The sequence below is a fragment of the Bubalus bubalis genome, chromosome 4 (genome assembly GCF_019923935.1).
Source record: "Bubalus bubalis isolate 160015118507 breed Murrah chromosome 4, NDDB_SH_1, whole genome shotgun sequence".
Classification (NCBI taxonomy): domain Eukaryota; kingdom Metazoa; phylum Chordata; class Mammalia; order Artiodactyla; family Bovidae; genus Bubalus; species Bubalus bubalis.
Genome location: NC_059160.1, coordinates 63026530 through 63044530, shown reverse-complemented (window position 1 = coordinate 63044530; position 18001 = coordinate 63026530). Strand labels below are relative to the sequence as shown.

Below are 18001 nucleotides of genomic sequence, written 5' to 3'. Positions count from 1 at the left end.
GTCAACTGAGCGACCAACACTTTCACTTTTTTTTCCCACCTCACCTTTGGAAGATCATTTCCCCTCCTTCCCTTTCTTCTTTCCAAAACTGAACTAGAAGAGCTTTTACTAGAAATGAAGAAGTCGTGTGGGGGTGGTGTGGAATACTAAGAAATATAAAGAAAGGGGAACTGACAGTGAAAAGGTAATTTTGGCTCTAAGGTTTTTGGAAAAAAAGATTCCCAGTTTAACTGTACAATTTAATCATCAGACAGGCCTGATGCCCAACCTATCCTTCCAGTCTTAAAAAACAGGCTCAGTCCAAGAATACAGAGGAATCAGTAAAGGATTATCTGAAGCCATGGGATGAGATTTCTGCCTTGTAACTGTCACCCTACATAAAGCTACACACAGGCTTTATAGAATTGACCTTTTAAATCTCAAAAATTTTCATTTTACAGAGGAAACTGAGGCAGAGAACAGCTAAGTAACTTGACTAAGGCCATAGTTAATAAACTGTCAGAGGTGGGACTGAATTCCAGGCTATCTTTCCTGTCCTTCAGATTCTTTGGAATTTAAAACTCCTCCTGCAACCACACCTAATCTTTTCTCTGTATCATTCTCCCCGACCACTTCCACTTAAGACTGTGAGGGTCAGAGCTTCAAGAATACATGGAAAAGGAGTAGAATTTCCTGCTGAAATTTTCCTATTGGGGTAGAAGTCACATGATCAATCAACAATGTTAATTCAGTGATTTTTAAAAAACTTTCTTTAGGTCATGGACCCCTTTGAGATACTAATTAAGGCAGTGGGCCCTCTCCCTAGAGAGGTGCACGTACATTTTTTGCATAATACTTAAAAGTATTTACAAACACCACCTCTCCCTCCAGTCTCATCAACTGTCTGCCCACAGGTCCATAGATGACCAACCCCTTCCATATATACATTCTGTAAGGATAGCCTAAAAAACTAAGCTAGGGACAGATTTGATGAGCTCTCTAATGGCTTGCGAACAGTGATTAAACAGCAGTAAAGGGGCTATTTTACAAATTGGATTATCTCACTATTCAAGGAAAGATGAGTAATGAGGAGTTACCAAGATGCAGGGCTTCCTTGGTGGCTTAGCAGTAAAGAATTGCCTGCAATGCAGGAGACATAACAGACATGGGTTCAATCCCTGGTGGTAAAGATCCCCTGGAGGAGGGCATAGCAACCCACTCCAGTATTCTTGCCTGCAGAATCCCATGGACAGAGGAGTCTGGCGGGCTACAGTCCATAGGGTCACAAAGTTGGACATGACTGAAACAACTTAGCATGAACATACAAACGCACGCACACATGCATGCACCAAGATGCAAAGGCAGGTGTGTTTCTGGTTCAGTAAAACATTATTGGGTTGCCTTGCAAATTTCTAGTATTAGAGAAATAGCAAAAAAAAAAAAAAAAAAAGAGAAGAAGCAACACTCCAATACACTTTTTTTTCTCCTTTTTACTTACATTAAATACATCGGTAAATCAGCAGTCGCATTCTGTTACCACGATTGTTATGTTGGGAGAGGAAGAAAAGGGGAAAAAGGCAAATGCTTTCTTAGAGGCAAAAAAAAGAAACAAAAGATACCCCCCTTAAAAAACAAACAAACTGATCAGAAGAAAAAATGAAGAGCTGGGAAATAAAAACTAAGATTCCCCAAGCCCACCAGAGCTCAAAGAAAAGCAGAAGAGCTGCTAGAAAGTAGAAGGAAGGCAGCAGACAGGCCGGTAAGTTAAGGCCAATCCTGTTCCTAAGGGGGGTAGTGGAAGGGAGAAGAAGCCTGGAGAAATGGTTTCCCAGCCCCAAGGCAATGAAACGTCTTCACTCCTGCTCCATGGGGAAAACTGCACAAAGAACTTTATTTCTCAGAAACGTATGAGAGCCATCCTAGTTCTTCCACTTCTAAGGACACACTGGGTGCTTTAGGGGGCTAATGGGTGCTGGGAAAAGAGGGGGAACATATGCGTCTCAGGGCCGTGGGAACTAAGGCTGCCCCTGGGAAAGGAAGGGAATTGAGGCATAAGTGGAAGAACTTAAGCTCAGTCCTTCAGAATCTCAGCGTCATGGATTTCTCAGCTGCTCTGGGACAGAAAGCAGTCTACAAGCCCAAAGGGCAGAACGGTTCCTAGTTCACTATGGCCTCTCCTATCTTATTTCCCCCAATTTCCCCAAAATTCTAAGCTAGAACAAGAAGGAATTTAGAGTTCTCTCTTGCCTTGATGGCTTCCCAAAGACATCCTAAAATACCTGATGAGGGACGTGGAGAGAGGCTAGAGATTTAGAAACGACCAATGTCCTCTGGTGATGTGAGACAGTCGTGAGGGACCTTGAGTGCCAGTCATTCCCTGTCCACAGGAACAGGTGTTATGATATGAGGGGGCCACAGGTAGACCTCTGTGGTACAACTCCCTAGTGGTATGTAGATTAAACCACTGGCTGCATGGGGGATGGGTTTGGGGCGGTAAGCATGACAAACTGAAGATACTAACAAAGGAGAAAAGAAATCGGGCCTGATGGGAGGTAGGGGGGCAGAACAGACTGTACAGTGGGAATAAAGATCATACCTATTTACAGGGAAGTAGAAAAGACACGGTAATGGGTGGATCAAATTGAATGGGAACCCTGGAAAAGCACAGAAAACTCCTCCCTCTGGCCGGACTCTTCTTCACTCCCCTACAGTGAGTCGCCTATGCTATCCTGAGACTGCTCTCCGGCTGCTCAGTTAATTTCCCAGGAAAGGTAAACGTATACCCAAGAGTCAGGTTGGCAAGAATATAGGTGAAATAAGAATTAGAGTTAGAGGAAGCTAGCAGTGGAGATTGGGCTTGACTAGCTGCCACCGGTACGGTTCTTTGCAGCCCCTCGTCAAATCTCATATACACATTGGATTCCACTTAATTAAAAAGAGGGCAAGTAAATCAACCAAACCGCCCATTAAACAAGTATCACAACTGAACTACCATCAATTAAAGTGCAAACTGCAGGGGGATATGGTGGCTGGGGCTGAGGCCATCTGAAGGCCAGAGAGAAAAAAATGCCTAAGTCAGAGGATGGGTATCAGAAACTGGTCCCTCCTCCATTTAGATCACAGCAGAGCCAAAGAGGCAGGCAACCAGTGAAGATTCTTTGGAGGACTCTGGGGTCCGGAATCTCCCCCATTATGGGGGAGAAGCTACCTAAGAAGCTGGGTGAGGGGGAAATAGGCCTTGGAAGAGTTCATGGGCCACTGCTTCTCCACCTCTTCCACTTCTGCCCAGTCAGACAACAGCAAGACTCCAACCTGGTGCCCGGGAGCTGGCCGTCCCATTCCCACCTCTACCTAGAAAAACCCTCCACAAGGCCAACTCATGGACGCTGCAGTGCTTTCAAATAGAAGAATCTCCAACCAAACAAAAACAAAAAGGCAATGTTTCCTTACTCCCCACTGCTCTGAGCCTTACTTTCCCCCAAGGCCCTTAATGTGACTGAACTGGAAACCTTCCTCAGTTCCTGGGTTTACCACCTTCTCCATCCTGGGGAGAGGAGGAAAAGGAGATCAAGAACAGAGACTGACCAAAAGCAGAAGGGGAAGGGGCAGGAGACAAAAAAAAACAAAAGTTTTCTGAAAAAATGGGCAGGAGGAGGAGGAAAGATGAGTAGGTCACTGTCTTGCACCTATAATACAAAGTGAAGAAAGTTTGTTTTGGAAGGTAAGTCCTGGGGGATCTGACCTCCAAGCCCCAGAGTAGGGGTAGGAGGCCAGTGGCAACAGCTGCCTGGTGTTGTTGCTGAAGCGTTAAAAAGTGCCATGACGGAGCTGTCAAGAGGCAGCCCTTGGGAGCCAGGGCTCAGTGTGCTGTTACCGTAGGGGCTGTGTGCTGAGGGGTGGGGATGGAGGTTATTTCTTAGCTCTCGTGCTAGCTCCATACTTGTTTGCTGCTAGCCACCCCCTCAGTTGCTACAACACTGGCTCTTGTTCTGCTGGGACTGCTCGTGAAGATCCACACCCCGGCTTCGGCCTGCTGCACCCCCCAGATTCTGGGGTTCACTCTTTGGCAACTTCTTAGCTAGAGATAAAAACAGAAGGGAACAAAGTATGGTAGATTTTACTCATTTCCCCAAAAAAGACTATTGGGGGAAAGGGGAAATGTGAGAGACTCATGTTCTCAAGAGGGGAGGGTTCATTGCAAACAACATTGAAGATGAGGGGGCTCAAGCTAGAACGAAAGGATGGAGGTCACGATGGAAAGTTACAGTATTTCCACACCTAAAGTTTTCATAAAGGGAGACACTCCCATTTACCTTTATGACCTGGGTTAGTGATCTTGCCTAGAGGCAAGGGAAAAACGACAGGAAGACCTCAGGCTTCTCTGACCTTACCTATTGCCAGGAAGAGATCGTTCACGTTCATAGCTGTCTTGGCTGAAGTCTCCATAAACAATAAGCTGTTGTCATCTGCATACGCCTGGGCCTCCTGCAAGGGGTGGGGTGTACTGGTACTCAGACTGTGAGGCAGAGACAAGTACTGCCTTTCCACTCCCATGTAGCACTGGAGCTAGGCAACATCCTAGGTTCCCTCCCCTGAGCCAGCTGGCCCTGGACCCATAATTTGGTGATGACTCCCTCAAGGGATATCCCATGGTCTCCACCACTTAATCCAACAAACAGATGTCAGGAAACTTAATTACAGGGAAGAAGGTAAGTTGGTTAGGGGCTTTGGGGTTCTGACACTTGAGTCCCTTACCTCAAATTCAACTGCTCCCTCCTTCCTCTTTTCACACTGGTACCCCCACAGCTGGTACTGGTACTCCCCTACCCCTCTGCTTTGGAATTTTCTTCTGACTCCTCTAAAATCTCCTGGCTGGCATTAGGGTCACAGTGCTGCTGTATTTAACTTGGTGCAGAACTGGGGAATGAGATGATGAATGTCCTCAGATGAGGTTTTCAGAGAGGGCAGGTTTGGAAAAAAGAGGTCCCAAGCATAGAGGGAGTGTGTCAGGAAGGACTCGGTGGCCAGCTTACTTCATACTCCACCATGCGCTTGTTGGCCAGGTCAGCTTTGTTCCCTGCCAGGGCAATAACGATGCTAGGACTGGCCTGTCGCTGTAGTTCTTTTACCCATGTCTTCGCTCGGGCGAAGGTTTCCTGGGAAAACACAAGGATAAGAATGGGTAGGCTGGAACGACTGCCAATCTAGGGCTATCACCTTCAAGTCTGATCTCAAAACTCACCTCTTCTAAGCAGCCGTTACTCATTGAAACCATCTGTTTCTGGTAATTCATTACCTCTGTCTTCTCAACACTTGGAAGCGTAATTTGTATTCTTATTTTGCTATTTCAAGAACTGGTTTTCTCTCCCCCACCTAATTTAATTCCTATAAATAAAAGCAAGGACAATCTTCTCAGCCCACTTACCTGATTAGTAATGTCATAAACCACAATGGCAGCTTGGGCACCTCTGTAGTACATGGGGGCCAAGCTATGGTATCGCTCCTGCCCAGCTGTGTCCCAGATCTCAAACTTGACTGTCGTGTCATCTAGACAAACAGACTGGGTAAGGAAGGCCGCTATGAATGAGAAAACAGAGGAAAAGTTGGTGTAAGTGGGAGAATGCACTGGAACATCCCACCCTCCTTCAAAATATCTCCACTGTCAGTCTAAGACCAGTCACTACCCAGGCTGTTCAGCTACAGGAAAGGTTTAGCATTCTCCTCCTTATACCCTGGAAAGGTTTAGCATTTTCCTTCGGGTCCTGGCACCAGAATTAAGCCTGCTCTTGGCTAAATCATTCCTGCCAGAAGTCTTTGCAGCTAAGGAATGGGGGCGCCATGGTAAAACTCTGAGGGCTAGAAAGAACCAGCTTTAATACCAGAGTCAACACTCTTCTAACCAAAACAGATTAAGAGATAATGAGAGACAATAAGCATCAGATAAAAGTCACATAAAGAACTGATTAGAAGATTTTAAAGCCTGATGTGAGGTCCCACCATTACATTATTTGGCTGTTAAACTTTTTTGTATCACTTCTGCTGGTCTAAGAATGTATTTCCAAGGTAAGTAATAAAAGTGGAGAAGGAGAAATATGGGGAGTTCTTCATATTGAATTAGCACCCTATTTCGGGATAGTGGCAGAGAGAAGGTAGCCAAGGTAGGAAAGGAATATTACTTTATCTTTTGTATTTAGTTCTAACCTCTGCTTTACCAGATGTGTGCATCGAAGATCATCTAAGGAGCTTTTCCAAACACACACGTCATTACTGCCATCAATCTCACCCTCCTTCAGAAACTAATCAGCCAATCTGAGGTAGGGTCCAGCATGCTCCCCAGGAGTTTTAGATGTACACCTTTGATTATGAGCCACTGCCTCAAATCAACCCTGCTCAAGATGACCCTCAACTGAACTTCACTGGCATTAAGATGAGAGCGGGAAGAGGAAAATAGTCTGAGATTAAAACAAAAAGTGGTTTTTTTGGTGCTCAAAGGCCAACCTTTCTTTCTTCTAGGAAGAGGATGAACAGAGACCTGTTTTGGGGCATTTTGGCACTTTTTTTGTTTCATAAAAGATTTCCTTTTCAGGGAGCTAAGAGGGCCAGCGGCATAATCAGATCCCTAGATCTCCCCTTCAACAGACCTTCTAAACACTAACTCTCTTCTCTCCCTGAAGTACTTACCTCCAATGGTGCTCTCCTGATACTCGTGGAACTGCCCTTTGACAAAACGTAATACCAGGCTAGATTTCCCCACTGCAGATTCACCCAGCAGGACCAGTTTGAACTGGCATATTTTGCTGGCCTGGGGCTGCCCATTGGGCCTGGCTGTGCTTCTGCTAGTCATGGCTAGGTTATCAGAGTGGGAAAGGGTGGAGGGAGGGGGATGCCACAAAGCGGCAGAGGGGGGAGGGGGAGGGGAGGGGACGTCCAGGCTTCAACAATTCTGCAAGAAAAAAAGTGGGTAAAATTAAACACAGGGCCATGACAATGGCAATCATTTTTTAAGAGAAAGGACAGAATCTCTTCATTTCTTTGCTCCAATAAGGACTTAAGTCTTATAATCACCCACCATTAAAAGCTTACACCACTGAGAGGGTCCCAGGCACCTGGCACTCAGTGGTTAAGAGTGGGGATCAAGAAAATAATAGCATTTAAAGTAGAGTGTGCTGCAACAGAGAGACTGAAAACTGTGTGAGAGTAGTCTTTAATCTCCCAACCATTCCCCACCAGGTCTTCAAAGAATAGCAAATCGATCAACTTTTAGTTGGCCTAAAGAACACCCAGGTCCACCCAAAAGTGCCCCAGATCCCCACTATCTCTTTGGTGTCCTGGTGCTGTCCTTTTTTTACCCCCCCTTTTTTCTAGCCTTCAAAATGAGAAATTCACTCTAGGGGTGTAGGTAACAGTCATCCCTCTGAAGAGCAAAGGGATAGCTTCTGGTTCTATATCCTTCATACATGACCATTTCTGAAAACTGACATTTCTGAAAATCAAACCAGGATCCAATACCAGAAAAATCTATCCTCATTTCTGCTCAAAGGTAACAGAGAAACAGACTACATTCAGTGTTAACTCTTTCCCTTTGTTTCTGCCACCCCTCTGAGTCTGAAAATCTATCAAGTCTGAGTCAGTAGGCTTGATTTACTCTCAACTTGCAGCTCTCTTCTTGATGCCTAGGGATAAGACTACTCTTGGGATAAGACTACTCTCCACACTGAAAAGGCCTAACAGCTATAGCCCTCCAAATCAGAGGCAGAGAAAGAAGGTGTACCTTCTAAACACATGCAGCAATCTCCAGAAGATGGCACAGGAATAAGTCTTCAAGCAATAAATACTTGATGAAAGAATATAACTGAACCACCTTCTCTACCTTATAAGTGGCTAGGAAAGCTGGTGGTGCAGAGGAAAGAGAGAGAGAGAGAAGTTGGGACTTTGAGTGTTCAATCATCCAAACCTGACTCTGAGGGGAAAAGAACTATGAGATTCAAAGAAGTGTTAGCATGATCAGAACATGCAAAACCACCTCACCCCAAAACTAAGCATTACTTGGATTGTACTTTGTTGGTTCAAATTGATGTTTCCCTTCTCCAAGACTGATTCTAGTGACTCCATAAACATCATATTCTGTGACATGTATTGTGAAAAAAATAATTGCTTTGGGTTAAATATATCTGCAATATCAGGGTTAAAAATATCTGCAATATTAGTAAACATGGAAAGGATAGAAAAGCCATAGAGGAAGAAGCATAGAGGAACAAAAGCTGTGGAGTCCAATTCATTGGATTCATTTTAGTTCTGCTTACTAGCTATGAACTTTTGGACAAATTACTAAATCTACCTGTGCATCTGTTTCCTCATCTGTAAAATGGGATAACAGTCTATGAGCACCTACTTCAAAAGGTGTTGTGAGGACTAAATGCAATAATACATATAAAGAACATAAATATTTGACAAAAGGTACTATATCAATGAATATTAAGCTACTAATCATTATTAATATGACATCAAGAAAATTTCTCTTCCTGAGCCTTACCTTCTACCTTTATAAAATGGAAAAAATACCTATCTCGTACAATAGCCCTAAGGATTACGTGAAACATGTGTTTAATATAGAGCTAATAAATAGTAAGACAGGTATTATTTAGTGGCCCTGATTCACAGAAATAATCAATTTAATATATTAAAGGACATCTCAATATTAGTTGGGAGGTAGAGGAAAAAAAGAGAAAAAAAAAAAGTGTAAGAGGAAGTTAACAGAGAAATGAGATAGAAATGAGAAAGCCCAGGAAAGTCTCAGCATAGACTAGATTAAGACAGAGGACTGAATAAAATCACTCTGATCTTACTGGGTATTTTGTAGTCCCCCAGGTCAATGAGTCCTAAGAATTCAGATATACATGTGCCACTTTGTGATGAACTTTTCACTGGTTTATGATGAAATGATTAAAATTAAAACGATACAGCAAGTTTTTCACAAAGCTAAATTTATTCAATTTAAGAGTATCCTTTATAACACGATTTCTAGCTTTTTAGTATCAATTTTCTCTAAAAGGTAAATATGTATTTATTGCATGGATAAGCCTCTAAGACCTATAGTTCAATTTTAAAAAAAGCAAAACACTCGGCTGATTCTATTTCTATAAACAAAGCAAAATTCTACAAAGACAAAGGTATGGAAAGATACATGCTCATCTTCCCTCTAGGGAGAATGAGACTAAGGAAAATGGTATGTAAAGAACTCAGATATTTTCATGCTACATAAATCTTTCTTTTATTAACAGGAATTATATATATTTAAAGTTTCCTACATAACTTTTTTTTAAAATAAATAATGGTGTTGCTAGTCAGTAGTAAGCTTTCTAAATATACTTATGTGGAAAAACAGAAACCCTTAAATTTAATTTGTCTGTTAAATCCAAAATTCTGGGAACCAGTACTGCAACTGCAAGAATTAGTATTAATTAGCTTCTTAACTACTAGTCACAGTTTTTTAGCTCTTTTCATCCTCAAACCTTTAGAGGAGTGTTTTTATTCTGTAAGCCAAGTAGTGATCTTGAAATTGCTTGGTGGATCATGATCAGTGTATTAAAAAAAAAAAGAAAGAAAGAAATTACCATGTGGCATGCAAATAAGCACAAGAATCATTTTGTGAAAATGCTTCTTCACTTGTGGTTGTATGTACACACACTGAATTTTGATGTAAAAAAACTTTTTTTTTTTGAGCCATGATCAAAAAAAAAAAAGTTCAACAAACATTGCTTTGGAGAGGCCTGCCACTGAAGATGGGTTAGTAGGAAGTCTAATCTCTGGCTGGCCTACAAAAGCACTTCCAGGTGAAATTAAGATGAGGGCTGAATATAGCTCTCCAGGGGTCAGAGGTTTTCTAATCCTGCCACTAAAGTTATGGAGCAATTAGGAAAACGGAATGCTAAAGTCGACAGAGGCAGTCCTGCACAGTGGTCAGGGCCCTGGAATCAGGCAAGCCTTAGTTTTTTCTCTGCTTTGTCAATTAACCCACTGTGATCCTAGGCCACTCACTCCTTTTACCTTTCTGAGCTTCAGCTTCCTTATCTATGAGGATCTGGGGGTGGAATAAGAAGGATAATAGGGGAAAATAGTAAAAGGCAGAATTTGAATTCAAAGTCCTGGATACATTTAAGAAATATGTTTCTTTATACAGTTTCTCAGCATCTGTGAGGATTATTTTTAAAAATATATTTATGTAATACTTCATATACATTGTTTCATAGGTAAAGAGGATAGGCCATTATAATTCTACACTTGAAAACAGATGAAATGATAGGGAGAAAAAAAAACCCTACAGATGATAAGCTGATTAAGTTTCCTTTAGGTTGATACACATATACTATACTCTTTAAGAAACAACAGGAAAAGTGACTAGATTCTTTGACTTACTTCCTCACATTTCAAAGCAACTGATCCAAGGGGCAGAACACCAAGTTAGAGTGAACTGAATTCTCATTTGCAGACACATCTTTCTAGGCCTGGGAAAACAGTAGGAGTTGGAAGTGTGAAGATAGGAAACAGTTGGGAATTCCCTGGCAGTCCAGTGGTTAAGACTCCATGCTTTCATTGCCGTGGCCTGGGTTCAATCCCTGGTCAGGGACCTGCAAGTGGCATGGCGTGGCCAGGAAAAAAAAAAAAGGTAGGAAACAGTCACAGACACTCGGGTCGAAAAGCCCTTTGTCACTAACCCCAACAGATGGTAAGTCAAGCCAGAGTCAATGAGCAAACTTTCTTGAACTGTCAGAGATTAGTAACTACTGGGTTAGGAAAGACTAACTCCCACTCCAGTGTTTCAGCTCAAGACTGTGTCCTATATCTCCTCTGTTCACGGTAATTGATCAGCTGCCCATCTCTGTGCCTTCATCTTTAATCCCAGCTTGTTAATAAGAGTATCATGTTTTCTATGCAACAGCTAGACTCTTGAAAGATCAGGGGTACAGAAATGGAATAATACACATAAGATTCAATTGATTTCTCCCCTATTTTGGTGATGATTTTTTTGGCTGACAATTGACAGTGGGCAAACGAGCTATCCGAAGGCAAAAAACTAAACACAGCCAACCAGTCAGGTGGTGTGATGATTATTACCTTCAAACCTGAGGCAAGAAAGGGAGGAGATTTTTCTTCCCTTCAGCCCTTTCAGTTCAGACGAGAATGACTTAACTTCCCTCAGAATTCCAGCTCCACAAGAATGGCTTATCAAATGACTAAGGCTTGACTCTGTCATCAGTCCACTGGGGAAGGGGAACGTGGAGAATGAAGGGCAAGTTCTTTAGTGTAGGTAGCTCTCCCAGCAGAGGAAAATATGAATAGGAAAGCTTTCTAAGAGACTTCCCTGGCAGTCCAGTGGTTAAACTCTGAGCTTTCACTGCAAGGCGGGCAAGAGTTTGATCCCTGGTTGGGGAAACAAGATCCCACAAGCAGCGTGGCAAAACAAACAAACAAACAAACCAACACAAAGGGTTGTTAGCAGCTTAGCCTGCTGATGCCTAGTAGGGCAGGACTCCATTCCTCAGATCCCTTCCCACTTGGTAACTTTGAGTTCCTATGTCAATTACATATGATGTGTGTGTTAGTCACTCAGTGGTGTCTCTTTGTGACCCCGTGGACTGTAGCCTGCCAGGCTCCTTTGTCCATGTCCATGGAATTATCCAGGCAAGAATACTGGAGTAGGTTGCCATTTCCTTTTCCATGGGATCTTCCCAACCCAGTGATTGAACCTGGGTCTCCTGTACTGCAGGCAGATTCTTTACCATTTGAGCCACCAGGGAAGCCCAACTACATATAATGGATGCCTCCAGAAGTCTGTCATCTATCAATAGAGACTGAGTTTCAGATAAAGAGCCACTGGAGTCTAGCTCCCTCCCTTATGTTAGCCCTATAAATTCAGTTTTGCAGATTCGAGGCAGTTTAGAGGCCATCTAGTCCAATCTGTACTTTACAGTGAGGAAACTGAGGCAAATAAAATCAACCAACTTGCCCATACAGCCAGCTATCACACAACAGATTAGTAGCAAATATCCTTCTAGCAAGTACTCCTAGTAAGGCACTCTTGCTCCTATAATACCACTATACCACTTAAGGAAGCAGGAAATGCTGAACTCTGAACTGAAATTCAAAGAAAGTACCAGGACAGGAACAAGAGCTTAGACTGGATAGTTTCTGCCTCTATACAGTTTGGATAAGTACTTCCTTTGGGACTGAAAACAAGTTAGGAAGCCCCAGGCCTTCCCTGAGAACTAGAATCTAGTCCCATATCCTTCTGATAGAAGCAATCATTTATTACTATGCTTCTCTAAAAGGTCTTGACCAACCCCTGCCAGGAGAGCTGAAATAGGAGCAATTCAATGGCAGGCACTAGGGAAAGAAGTGGTAATTTCTGCAGAGTTCAATGGGCTGTGGGATTAATGTGAGATTTACTGAATAGAAAGACAGCACAGAAGCTAGTAAGTGTCTTCAACTCTCCAACTTTGTTTAGACCCCAAGTTACCAAAATCTTAAATTGAATTTCACTACTTGGCTGATTGCACTGATCCAATGTTAACCAATGAGTCATGGGCTTAAAAGAGTTTTTCCACTTCCCCTTACCCTCTCCCTTGCTGTTCAGTAGCTCCAGTCGTGTTTGACTCTGTGTAGCCTACCAGGTTTCTTTGTCCATGGGATTTCCCAGGCAAGAATACTGCAGTGCGTTGCCAGTTTCTTCTCCAATCCTCTCCCTTATATTTCCCCAAAAGCCAAAAAGCACACTTAATCTCTTATCAGCATGGTACTGCAAAGTCCCTCATATTGACCTAGGAAAGACCGGAATGCCTTTCTCCACTTTGTCTGCCTAGCAAATGCCTAATGTATCTTTTAAGGACAAACTCAAATGTCACATTCTCTGTGAAATTGTGTAATTACCCTCTCACCCCAAGAGAATTCACCACTGCTTCCTCTGGAATCCCATAGTATTAAGACTACATTCTTGGGAATTCCCTGGTGGTCCTGTGGTTAGGATTCAGAGCCTTCACTGCCTGGGGCCAGGTTCAATCTCTGGTTGGGGAACTAAGATCCCACAAGCCATGTGGCCTGGTCAAAAAATAAAAAAGACTGCATTCTTATCACAACATTTACTACATTATTTAAGTGTATCTGTCTGCTCTGCTAAACCAAGAACTTCTCAAAAAGAGTGACTATTTATGTCATTTTCAATCTCCAGAGCAAAACACAATGTCAGGGTCCCTAGTTCAGGCCTCCCTGTCCATCACCAACTCCCGGAGTTCACTCAAACTCACGTCCATCGAGTCGGTGATGCCATCCAGCCATCTCCTTCTCTGTCGTCTCCTAGTAGGTGTTCATTAATGTCAAAGCAATCCTGCTTGCTTCCTCCATCTACTCCTCCCTTCTGGATAGAATCTTATTTCCATTTGGGAACGTTTTTAATAGGCCAAATTGCTCTCTCGCCTGTTTGTCATCTCCCCTGGATAGAGGGCCCTCTTGGGACCCAGCCCACAAGGTACTGTTGCAACTCACATGGGCTAACTGCTTTTCCTGTCACCCGTTACTTTACTATGCTTCAGATGGCCTAATCACACCAAATATGCAGCCCTCCCACTGTAACACTGAGGCAACTGTGGTTAAAAACAAAGTTTTCTGAATCTTCAGTTAATGTTAAGTGCTAAAAAAAACTTTGGTTCAATATCTCCATTAATTCCTAAACTTAAGAAACACAAGTTTTAAAAAAGGAAAAATAAAAAATCATACATCTGAAAAGGTTTCTGCCCCTCAACAGAAACTACAACCTGACCTAGAATCTGCACACTTTGCTCACCTGGGTGGCTCCTTACTCAGCTCAGTTACTGTTCAGTCAATGACTAAATCTTTCCTAAAACACTCTTTTGGGAAGTGGGAGTGTATTGTGTAGGGTTTTAAGGTATCTCTCCTCCAACCAGGCTGTTGCATTTCCTTAATTTAAATACACTGTCTCACACTTTGGTTATTACTTACCAATCTGAAATGCCATAGGATTAGGGAGCAGGCACTTGCTTCTCATACCTATGTCCCCTCCTAAGTCAAATTCGTATCAGTGAGCACAAACAAGCAAACTGTAAAAGAGCAATCCTTGCTCCTGGGCAAAAAGAAGGGATGAGGTATGACTTCAAGGGCAATGGGAAACTCCTCTTCTCCAAATATATTTTTGTAACTCCAGATCTATGTTTGAAATTCTATACTAATAATTTCCATTCTTTAACTCCCTCTTTAAAAAGCAAAAACTCTTGGGAGGATTAATACTTTAAATGACTATTCGTTATTTACACCCTAATGTGGAGCAATTTTAGACCATTTTTCTTGAAAGTAGGCTTTGATTAAGGGGAAGGTAGAAAAGATGAGAAGAGATGTATAGAAGAAAGTGACAAAAAAAAAAAAAAAAGGGACAGGATACCATCAGGATGTAGGAAATGGCAAAGCCTAGTGAGGATTTAAAACACATACACATCTACACAATTTTCTCTAGGACTGGCTTTGTAGAAGAGAAAACAAAAGCTTCTGGAGGGACAACAATCAAGGTTTCCAAGGGCACTGTACAAAGGCTGGGCACATCACAGGGCTTCTAAAGCCAGTAAGGACAAATTCAATTAATAAGGTGGTGTACTAAAGTGTCCCAGCTGTGTTGAGGTTTAGAGGAAAACCAATTTCAAAGCCAGAAAAATTTGGAAGCTTCTCATATCACTATAGAAAGACAGACACAGAGGGCCTTTAGAAGAACCACCATCTTCTTTGGGGATAATGAAGGGAGAGTCATATAATTTGAACATGCAGAGACCATGAACCACAGGACAGAAATCTCAAATTCCTCACTTTAGCAAAGATGCCAATAAATTTTCCCAAACAAAATGATTCACTTTAACTTTTCTTTCCTGCCCATAAAAGAGAAAGACGTTTTGGCCATCTATTTGGGCATTTCCTTAGGACACCTGGGAAGATCCTCTTGAAGAGGCTTCCCTGGTGGCTCAGACGGTAAAGTGTCTGCCTGCAATGAGGGAGACCTGGGTTTGATTCCTGGATCGGGAAGATCCCCTGGAGAAGGAAATGGCAATCCATTCTAGCACTCTTGCCTGGAAAATCCCACGGGTGGAGGAGCCTGATAGGCTACAGTCCATGGGGTCGCAAAGAGTCGTACATGACTGAGCGACTTCACTTTCCTTTTAGGATACCCAGTGCACAAGTGGGGTGTGTGTGTTTGTGTAAGAATGTGAAGGGATAACCCAGAGTACAGCTCTCTACTTTTCTGAATTTGATAAAAGCAAGACAGAATGAACTGTGAAAGGAGCACAATAAATAACAGAGTATCATCCCAGAAGGGAAAACTGGAAAGGAGAAGCCAGAGCATGGTGGGAACATGAAAACAGAATTGCCTTTGGTGGCACATCCCCCAAAGTGAAGTAAGATTAGTTTGATCTGCTGTCTCTTGTCTCTGACCTTTCTGGATGAAATGAGCAGGGTATATGTGGGAGGTTTTACACTTTTTACACTTCCATAAAACCTGAATACTTTAATATGTACATACCACTTTTCTAATTAAAAAGAAAGTAGTTATAAAATACAGAGGTATAAAATGGAAAAAGGAGGAAGTATAATAAGGGAAAATCCAATAAGCTCCAATCTATGGGGGGAACTAAGGAGGTCAGTAGACTGTTAAAAATATATGAGAGGAAGGGACCTCTGGGTCTTAGAAATCCATCTTCCTTTTCTCTACTCACCTCCTTCCCCGAGTGCCTCTGTTTGACCCAGCTTTCTAATAGCTCAGAAACCCCGGCTCCTGAAGAAGTAGACAAAGAATGGGTGATGCCAACCTTCTGGAATGAAATTTCTCTCTTCCCCAAATCCCTTCCTCTGTGATATCACCTCATATTTCCAGGCTTGATTCCACATAATCATTACCTTCCTGGGAAATACCCAAGTCTAAGTACCACAAAAGTTTCACCAACTATGGTCAGAAGATCTCTGGATGGTTGGGGATACCTAAGCCCATTTCTAGAGCAGAAAATGAATCACTAATTCCCCACTTCCAGGTGAGAGATATGGTCCCCAATATAGACCACATTATTAAGCAGGAAAGAAAGGAACAAACATCCCCCAAACCCAACTTCTTAGCTTTTTCACAGGACATGAAGCAGGAGGTAAGAAGAAACACCGAGACTGCAGCCTAAACTAGCTTGAGACCAAGGGAGAGAGTAGGGGCTGAGTTGGGAACTGCCAACAGTCACAGAAAAAAAAACAATTTGTCTTCACTGTCTACCCTGAGAGTATCAGAAAACTTCAACTTGCCACATCTCCACACCAATGGGAACAAAAGCGCGAGTACTCGCAAAACCCAAGGCCCCCAGCTCACCCTTCAGCATTCCCTGAAGCTCCCATCACTGATTCGTGGCCCTGCTTCCACTAGTCCGGCTACCTGAGTCTTCTAGATTAGGAAAGCTTTCTTCGCTTGTGTCAGTTCTCCCACACTTATCCCTCTCGGCTCAACTCTGGGGCACCCTAGTTATTTTTATAATAGCCACTTTGCCTGAAAAGAATGCCTCTTACCCAGTTAAGAGCCCTTCCCTCACCCTTCCAATGAGACCTCTCGAGAGTCCCGCCCCGGTTCCCCTCGGGGCCAGGGCGTCGGGTTTGACCCCTCCTCACCTCCCGGCGAATGACTTACCTCACCCGCCGCCCAGTCCCTTTCCCCCAGCTCCTCCCTCTTCGGCGCCGCTCATTGAGGCCTGCCCCTGCCTCACGCGAGCCCCGGGCCTCCTGCGCCGGCCCCCAGCCCAGCCGCCAAAACCTCCCGGCCGCCTCCCCGACTCACCAACTTCGGGCTCCCAGCCCGCCCGGCCCCCTCCTCAGCGCCCCCATTAGGCCTGCCGGGGCCTGGTCCCCTTCTCCCCTCTCCAGTGGGCCATTCTAACCCCTCGCGGAGGCCCAGACCCTCCTCTGCCCTCAGGCCAGGCCGCTTTCTTTTCCGGGGTGCCTCCGCCCCTTGCCCTTGCGGGCTCCATCAGCCCGGTACCTGGGGCTCCGTCTCCCCCGTCGGGCCCAAGCCTGTGTCGAACAGACAAACAGCTGCAGCTCAACCAAACCCTCTTGCCCCTCCTCCTCCTCCTCCTCGCCCTGGGGCGGGGCCCCAGCCAATTGCACGACTACCCGCCTACCATCAAGGGTGGGCTCTCTGCGTGCTAATCCGCCAATCCTCTGGAGAAAGGCGGGACTCTTTCGGCGCTGTCACCAACGAGTACGAGCAAAGGACTGGATAGGCGAGACTCCAGACCAATACAGTGAGGGAAACCTTGAAGATGGACAAGGTGAGGAGCCACTAAAGGGCGAACTCCTCAAGATAAGGGGCGGCACCCCATTGATAGGCGTATACTTTAACCAATAAAATCTCGATGCCCTCATGACCCCGCCTTTTAACTTATAAACATCTAATCAGGTGAGCGATGGAGGCGGGTCAAAGTGAAACTTCAACCAGTGCTGAGAAAAGTCGGGACTTGAATGGCAGGCAAGGCGGGGTTGAAAGAGGCCTTAGGAACGCCGCTACTGACCTTCGCCCCTCCCCTGGGGTTTGGCGGGGGCTGCCTCCAGCGCCCCGCCTTGGATGACAAATTCGCGGGCGTGAAGGGAAATACCTCTCCTAAGGACCCGGAGCCTGGGAATTTAAGCAGCCTTCACGTCGGTGCTTCCTCCTTTTAGTTGGGGCCTCAGAGCACAGGAATTTCGGGGGTGGTCCTCGGGCAGTCTGAGATGTTTTGTGGTGAGCTGAGACAGTGGCAGGTCCAAGAACTGGTAGTTTGGGGAGGCTTTAGCCGGAGAAGGCGATGGCACCCCACTCCAGTACTCTTGCCTGGAAAATCCCACGGACGGAGGAGCCTGGTGGGCTGCAGTCCATGGGGTCGCGAAGAGTCGGACACGACTGAGCGACTTCCTTTTCACTTTTCACTTTCATGCATTGGAGAAGGAAATGGCAACCTACTCC

At 44.2% G+C, this 18001-nt stretch overlaps 1 protein-coding gene across 3 annotated transcripts; it reads right to left on the bottom strand.

The window, feature by feature from the left end:
* Positions 1 to 1449: 1449 nt before the first annotated feature.
* RAB5B (RAB5B, member RAS oncogene family) lies at positions 1450 to 17178 on the bottom strand. Of its 3 annotated transcripts, XM_006075061.3 has the most exons (7): positions 17039 to 17143; positions 15747 to 15805; positions 6661 to 6922; positions 5405 to 5556; positions 5013 to 5135; positions 4371 to 4464; positions 1450 to 4057 (listed from the first exon to the last, which is right to left on the bottom strand). In XM_006075061.3, exons 3-7 carry the CDS (start codon positions 6821 to 6823, stop codon positions 3942 to 3944), a joined length of 648 nt encoding a protein of 215 aa, XP_006075123.1. In that variant the 5' UTR covers positions 6824 to 6922; positions 15747 to 15805; positions 17039 to 17143; the 3' UTR covers positions 1450 to 3941. The 3 variants fall into 3 exon arrangements, with proteins under 3 accessions (XP_006075123.1, XP_025139501.1, XP_006075124.1); XM_025283716.2 differs by lacking the exon at positions 15747 to 15805 and having other exon boundaries at positions 17039 to 17178; XM_006075062.2 differs by lacking the exons at positions 15747 to 15805; positions 17039 to 17143 and adding an exon at positions 10396 to 10607.
* Between the last annotated feature and the right edge of the window lie 823 nt (positions 17179 to 18001).